This window comes from Vulpes vulpes, chromosome 8 (genome assembly GCF_048418805.1).
Source record: "Vulpes vulpes isolate BD-2025 chromosome 8, VulVul3, whole genome shotgun sequence".
NCBI classification, from domain to species: domain Eukaryota; kingdom Metazoa; phylum Chordata; class Mammalia; order Carnivora; family Canidae; genus Vulpes; species Vulpes vulpes.
Genome location: NC_132787.1, coordinates 90,864,482 through 90,872,478, shown reverse-complemented (window position 1 = coordinate 90,872,478; position 7,997 = coordinate 90,864,482). Strand labels below are relative to the sequence as shown.

General features: G+C 45.9%; 1 protein-coding gene across 2 annotated transcripts in view; it reads right to left on the bottom strand.

Annotated features, from left to right (window-relative positions):
- The window catches only part of CGREF1 (cell growth regulator with EF-hand domain 1), a 15,783-nt gene continuing 7,786 nt past the window's right edge, over window positions 1-7,997 (bottom strand). For both annotated transcript variants that reach the window (XM_072767454.1, XM_072767455.1), the window contains 5 exons: window positions 2,434-2,530; window positions 1,270-1,335; window positions 1,121-1,191; window positions 872-996; window positions 1-656 (listed from right to left, as the gene is read on the bottom strand). In XM_072767454.1, the coding sequence (XP_072623555.1) occupies window positions 213-656; window positions 872-996; window positions 1,121-1,191; window positions 1,270-1,335; window positions 2,434-2,530 (803 nt within the window). In that variant the 3' untranslated portion in view covers window positions 1-212. The remainder of the gene's footprint in view (window positions 657-871; window positions 997-1,120; window positions 1,192-1,269; window positions 1,336-2,433; window positions 2,531-7,997) is intronic.

The window sequence follows — 7,997 nt, the reverse complement described above, 5'->3', positions numbered from 1 at the left end:
TGAGTTCATTTGGTTCTTTATTGGTTGTCTGGGCCTTAAAGCTGCCCCCTCAACTTAGGGTCTACCTGAGCTGCACAGAAAGACCTGCCCCTACTACTGGGGCCAGGAAGCGGACAAAGAGGTGGTCCTCGTCCCAACATTCACACCCCACTCTTTGGGGCTTGTGTTCTGGTACTGAGACTTCTAGGGGTGCGAATCTCTGTTGTCAAGGTTCATATCTCATCATTCTCCAGCTGAATAACGTGACCTTCAACCTCATTTGGGGTGTTCCTAGACTCCAGTGTTTCCCCTGGAAGCTCCTCTGCTTCCTTTCCAAGGTCCCTGGCCTCTACCTGTCCTCCAGCCTCTGCTCCGGGGCCTGGGGCTTCTTTTTCAGCCTCCGCCTGTCCTCCAGCCTCCTGTACAGGCTCCGAGGACTCCCTTTTGGCCTCCACCCCTCCCCCATCTTCTCTGGGATCCAGGGCTTCCTGCAGCTCTTGCCTTGATGGGCTTTTTGCTAACAAGGACTGCCTCCCAACATCTTGTGGCTCCAGGGGCTCTCTGGGCTCCGTGTGCCGAGGGGCCTCTCCTGGGAAGTTGATGAGCTCTGCAGGGGTCATGAGTCCGTCCCCATTCAGGTCCTGCATCTCAAGCACCTCGTCCACTACCAGGATCACCTGTGGAAGCACATGGTTGCTGTGGAGTCTGCAGTGAACAGAGATGTTCCCAGGAGCCCTGACCCTCCCCACATGTCTCCACAGCCCTGCCAAGTAGGCTTAGAGCACTTCTTTTATAGTGCATTCACCAAAAGAGTCACAATGAAAAAGACTGAAGTCCCAAGAAGTGGAGTCTCCTTCATGGGAGAAGGGGCACCCCAGCCCCCAGGGCTTACCGGGTTTGCGATCGGAAAATCAGCAGCTCCAGGTGCCAGAGCTTCGGTCAGCATGGACAACAGCTCCAGGCCATCCAACTGTCCACTCTGGTCATAGTCGTGGAGGGCAAAGAGGTAGAGGAGAACTAAGGAGGAGAAGCCGGATCAGAAGAGGCCTCGGGAACAGGTGGAAGAGGCAAGGGCACATGAGAGCCTGGGGTCAGTCCTGGCTCTGCTGCCCCAGGCACCCCCCAGGGCCCAGCCCCTCACCCTGCTCCCGAGTCATGTGTTCTGGCTCCTTCTCCATCTTCTCCAGTCCCTGGAGGTAGTTCCGCAGAAGCCTGGCGGAAACGTGGAAAGTAAGCCCCAGAGAGGCTGGTCTGCAGACCCTGGCCTACTCCCCAGGCCAACCCACTCACCGAAGCTGCTCCTGGCCTGGCTGGAAGGGGTTGGGCAGCGGCTGCTGCTGCACTCCAGGGTCCAGCCTGGAGGAGGGAGAGAAGCGCCAGCCTGGCAAAGAGCCTCCCGGAGGATCCAGCCTACCAGCCTTCCACCCTCAGGCTCCTGGCAGCGTTCCCCAGACCCAAAGGGTGTTGTTCTCTCACATTTCCAAAAACCTTGTGGGGAGGAGGCCCTTCTGGTCTCAGAAGCAGAACGTACTCCCTCAGACTGTTTTTATAGATTCCTAACTTAGATGTTAAGGGAAAACCCAAATAAAGCATCTGGTTAGACAGAGGCCAAATGAGGCCACACTTAGTAGAAACAAGTTGGAAACCCGAGAAAACAGTGAGTGGGTGGCCAGACAATGTGGATCGTGGTCACCCTTCTATGTCAGGGCCGGGGCCCCAGGGCAGGTAGGTCTCTGGCTCAGCCCAAAGATACCGCCCAGTTTTCCACAGACCGGATTTGCCCCATGACACAAGGTGAGGACATAGATGTTGGTTTTGGAGTTTCAATCTGCTTGGGCTCTCTTTCTTCAAGTCCTTGAAGCCCGAGATTTGCTCTCAGTTCTGGCTGGGCTGCCTCTTTGCCCAAATCAGTCCAGACCCATCAGGCCAGTTTGCCCAAATCAGTCCAGACTCGTGAGGCCAGTCCAGACCCGTGAGGCCAGTTTGCTGGCAGGAGCCATAGCATCAGCCTTTGTCACAGCCACCAGCCTTGCTGCTGTTCCTTTATCTGTCCCTCCACTCCACCCAGCCAACCTACTATGTGGTCTTTACACCCAACACCTTGAGAGGGATGTTCACACAAAATAGGATTGATATGCTAATGATCTCGAAGGCTCTGGCATTCCCACATGAGGTGTTGAGAAGAGGAGTGCAGCTTCTTCCCAGGCTTCACACCCCATTGGAACTGAGCGCCGAATCCCAGATGAATCAATCCCAGCAAACACGCGCTGGGTGGGTGCCCACTCTGCAATGAGTGCTCTTACAGGCACAGGCAGGGGTGGCAGCAGCTGGGGGCAGGGGGCAGATACAGAGCTCAGGGAGCATACACTCAGCCTCCTGCCTCCCAGAGGGGCCCAGATTCTCCAGGGACTCTCCGCATCCCAGCCTGTGGCCCTTCCCTCTGAAGCCCGTTACCTCACGGTTCCATCCTTGGGAGCAGCCTGGCTCAGGGACAGCAGCAGCACTAACATTCTCACTGGCAAAGGTAACAGCATCCTTGCTGGAACTGGAACTAGGAACAGAGTTAGGGAGTCAAGGGGAAAGAATATCTGCCACAGAGTGGGGGAATCAGTGGGTCAGAGGCGCCTTCTCTCCCTGCCTCCACCTGCAGCCCGGGTGTCAGGACTCCTGCTCAGGGAGGAGGCACACACAGACCTCAGCGATCTCTGTGGAATTTGTCCAAAACAAATCTTACTCCAGACCCACTGGAGTAAAGCTGATCAAGCAGACCTGCTGTGGTGGAAATGGCTCCAGGCAGAGGTCTCTCCCCGCTTCGCTCCCCCACTGAGGTGCCACACCCATTCCCCACACCCATCCCCCTACCATCACCCCCAACAGCCCCTGAGGTGCTCCTAGAAGTGCGGTTTAAGTACATCTACTCCAGTCTAGTCCCTCATTTTGTAGATGGAAACTAGCTCAAAGACGTTAAGAAAAAGGCCAAATCAGAAATGCAGAGTTGCCAAAAGACCAAGACGGACACAGAGGCAGATTGTTAGCTTGTATTTATCAAAACTCACCTAAGAAAAAATCCATAAAGGTTCAGACTCCTTTTTTTTTTAAAGATTTTATTTATTTATTCATGAGAGACACATAGAGAGAGAGGCAGAGACATAGGGAGAGGGAGAGGGAGAAGCAGCCTCCTCACAGGGAGCCTGATGTGGGACTCAATCCCAGAACTCCAGGATCACACCCTGAGCCAAAGGCAGACACTCAACCTCTGAGCCTCTCAGGAGTCCGGAGGTTTGGACTCCTTGACACAGGTCTAAACTCAGGTAAGGATTGAAACAAATCAGAGTCAAACCAATGGTGGCCCTATGACCTGTACACTGAATGCAGTTAGGAAATCCCAGTAGAAAGGAAAAAACAAAGCTTCCCTTTAGACCTACACTGTGTAGGCCCATTGGCAACACAAGCACTTGGTTATATGAAAACAGAGAAAGGATCTATCAGAAGCACAGAGCATGAAGCTCACTGACGAGGCCCACGTGGATGTGCACATCATATGATCTCCTAAGGAAGCACACACCCACCACAGCTGAAGCCTGAGACCCCATCCCCATCTCTAGGAAGACAAATCACCAGGTGCTTGATGGTCTAGGCAGAGGATCAGGAACCCCTGTCATGGTCCTCGGCATTCTGACTGGCACGGAATTCTCCTGGGGACATGTCTGTAGCTTTTACCAGATTCTCAAAGAGCTCCATGACTGTAACAAGTTGCAGAGGGACCGCAAGGATGGCAATCAACTGCCTCAGAGAGGTGAGGTGGAGCTGGGGAGCACCTGGCCCATGGAAGATACATGTGGGAGCCTAGCTGTAGCTGTGCAAGTGGAGTCACCTTGAGGAAGAAGCAATGAAACATGGAAGTCCACAAGAAGGTGAAGCTACCGAGAGGCATAGAAACAGCCTTTAGTTTTCTCTGCATACATGGCATCTACAGATATCATGAGTCTACACAGTTTATTAGTGTCCATAATCCCCAATGGTCAAATGGGTGCTGAAGCCACAGTTCCTCTAAAGGTGTTCACAAACACTGGTTGGCAATATAGATCCTTGAGCTTCGGTTGTCGCATCCAAGAGAAAAGACAAGTATTAGTCCTGTCTAAGGGAAGGAATTGGAACTGAGATCTCTGTATCACCAACTGGGAGCCCTCCGAGGTCCCACTGCAGTGGACACATCTCAGTGAAAGGGTCGTTTAGAAAAATATCCAAACCTCCATGTCTGGGAGTATGATGGTAAACATCCCAATGAAAGTAATTGCAAAGCTGGATAAAAATAGAAAGTACCTTTTCAAATGTATTGAGTTGGTAAGAAAGTAAGAAATTCTGAGTACGGTAATTCTGAGGAGGCAATGAGCTTGAGGTCAGCTTTTGCCTTAAGAGTGTCTGTCAAACCAAACCCCAGGTGAATCTGCATTATCAATCTGAATGCCTAGTGCAATAGAGGAGCCCCGAGATAAGCCCTGGACCCACCCAGTGTGAGAAGACTAACAGGAGATTCCCTACATAAAGTTGGGATTCAAACAGCCCGACTCAATCATAAGGGTGAACAAAAAGTAAATGTGCCACAAAGAAGGGCAGCATAAATGTTGCCTATTTTGACCTCAAAGCTGGGTGGAGAGGGCAGCCCGGGTGGCTCAGCAGTTTAGCACTGCCCAGCCCAGGGCCTGATCCTGGAGACCTGGGATCGAGTCCCACGTTGGGCTGCCTGCATGGAGCCTGCTTCTCCCTCTGCCTCTCTCTGTCTCTCTCTCTCTCTCTCTCTCTCTCATAAATAAATAAATAAATAAATAAATAAATATATATATATATATTTTTTTTTTTAAAAGCTGGGTGGAGGGATAAAGTCTTCCCTGAGGACTTGCAACAAGCCTGCTCTAATGTGGGTTCAAGGCTTGAATTAAGCTACTTCTGTGATTCAAAAACCTAAAGCAAATCATTTTTATTTTAAGTGGTACCTGCTTGAGACGACCTCCAATCAACTAGCAGAGGAATATATACACCTTGCCTGAAAAACACAACTCCTAATCCAGGCCTCAAATTCCTTTTGTAACATGTTAAGGAGCATGACCTCCCAGCCAGAAAGTCATAAACATACAAGACGCTAAGACACTGTGAGTGAGAGCCAGCTAGCCAATAGCAGGTGAAACCAGACTTGCAAAAATTAAAGACATTGGGATTATTGTACAGAGAATATAAAGGATAATTAATTTGTTTCAAGAAATTAAAGAGAAACTTGAAACTATGGGAGAGGGATATGAGCATAAAAATGCCAAGAAGATTTGAAAAAGAACTAAATATAAATTACACAAATATAATGAAAAGATTGACTTAATTTTGCTTTAAATATTTTATTTATTTATTTATTTATTTATTTATTTATTTATTTGAGAGCGAGATAGGGAGAGAAAGCAAGAATGGAGTGGGAGGAGAGTAAGAAGCAGGTTCCCCATTGAGCAGGAAGCCTGACAAGGGACTTGATCCCAGGACCCTAGTATCATGACCTGAGCCGACTTAACTAATTGAACCACCCAGGCACCCACCTTTTTTTTTTTTAAGTAGGTTCCACACTTAGCTTGGAGCCCAATGTGAAGCTTGAACTCACAACCATGAGATCAAGACCTGAGCTGATATCAAGAGTCAGATGCTTAACTGACTGAGCCACCCACGTCCCCCACAAAAAGACTGATTTTAAAATGCAATGAGTAATTTAGGTTAGACTCAGACGATGTGAGAATTAATGAATAAATCATCCAGAAGGTAGCTCATAGAGTCAAAAACAGAGGTTAAGCAATATGGAAGATGGAGGAAATAACAGAGAAAATTGGATCTAAGCAGTATTATCTGAGAGATGACAACTGATCTATTGCAAAATACTAATACTCCATCCAGGAAACCCAATAATCCCAGGCCAATTAAATAAGCAGGATACACACCTCCAAGGCTGTTCTGAAACTACAGAACACCAAGAAAAAAAGATCTTGAAAGCAGTCAGAAAGAAAAGACAAATCCCCCAAAAGGAAGATTAGACTGACCGCTGACTTCTCAACAGCATCACTGATTTTAACACCCTAAGAGGGCATGGGGGAGAATTGCCATTCTAGAATTATAGTCTCAGCAAAATTATCTTCAAGAACGAGGTGAAATAAGAACAATTTTAATAAACAACAAATTAGAAGTGCCTGGGTGGCTCAGTCAGTTGCATGTCTGTCTTGGGCTCTGGTCATATCTCAGGATCCTGGGATTGATCCCTGCATCAGGCTCTCTGCTCAGTGAGGAGTCTGCTTCTCCTTCTCTCTCTCTCTCTCTTTCTGTCAAATAAATAAAATCTTTAAAAAAAATTTTAAACAACAAATAAGAGAATTTTCCAACATTCCTCCATTAAAGGAAATTGTAAGGGATCTATCTCAGGAACAAGGAAAATGATCTCAGAAGGGTTTGAAATGCAAGGAAAAATGGTGAGCAGAAAAAAAAATCACAAAGTATTTGGGAAAATATAAATAAACATAGACTGATAATTATTTTTTAATATGGGGCAAAAAAGATGGTCTGAGTTATAATATCGGACAACATTAATATGTAAGGTAAGGACAGTTGTTTGGAAATAGAGTAGACTTTGTTAAATAGTCATGCAAGAGTCATAAGGATCACCACTAAAAAACCAGAAATGGAATAAACCAGTAGAGAAAAAAAATGAATGGAATTTTTAAAAAAATCAATTCAAAGGAAGGCTGTAAAAGAGAAAAGAGAAACTACAAAAAAAAGGGGAAGGCAAATAGCAAGCATAAAATAAGATGATAAAAATATATCTAAGTTTCTCAGTAGTCAAAACTATAAATTATTTAAATTCGTCAACTAAGAAATAGAAATTACCGAAATGTATACAAAACAAAGTAGTTGGGGCAGCCCCGGTGGCGCAGCGGTTTAGCGCCGCCTGCAGCCCAGGGCGTGATCCTGGAGACCTGGTATCAAGTCCCACGTCGGACTCCCTGCATGGAGCCTGCTTCTCCCTCTGCCTATGTCTCTGCCTCTCTCTCTGTGTCTCTTCTCTATGAATACATAAATAAAATCTTAAAAAAAAAAGTAGTTATATGCAATTTTCAGGAAATGAACCTAAAAAGTATAGACACAGGTTGAAAGCAAATGGATGGTAGAAGTATATATAAAGCAATTAAAAAAAAAAAGCAATAATAGACAAAAGAAAGCTAGTAGGGTTTTATTGACATTAGACTAGATTTTTTTAGACTAGATTTTAATGTGAAAGGCATTATTATAGATAAAAGAATGTCATTTAAAATTCATAAAAATTTAATCCCCTGGGAAGATATCATAGTTCTGAACTTGTATATGTCTAATAACATAGCCTCGAAACATCTAAAATAAAAACTGACATAACACTACACACCTATTAGCATGTCCAAAATCCAGGACACTGACAATACCAAAAGCTGGCGAGGATGTGAAGCAGCAGGAACTCTCATTCATTGCTGATGGGAATGCAAAATGGCACAACCACTTTGGAAGACTTTTAGGCAGTTTCGTATAAAACTAAACATATTCTTACCATACAGTCTAGCAAATCCACCAATTGCACCCCTTCATATATACTGAAAGGGGCTGAAGAATTATGTCCACACAAAAACCTTCACATAGATGTTTATAGCAGCTTTCTTCATAATTGCTAAAACTTGAAAGCAACCAAGATGTACTTCAATAGGTGGATGGAGAAATAAACTGTGGTATATCCAGACAATGGAATATTAGTGCTAAAAAGAAATGAGCTATTAAGCCACAAAAAGACCTAGAAGAATTTAAGTGAATATTACTAAGTGAAAGAAGCCAATCTGAAAAGGCAATACACTGTATGATCCTAACTATATGACATTCTTAAAAAGGCAAAACTATGGAGACAGTCAAAATGTTGGTGGTTGCTAAGGGTTGAGGTGGAAAAGATGAAGAGGTGGAGCATAGAAGATTTTAGG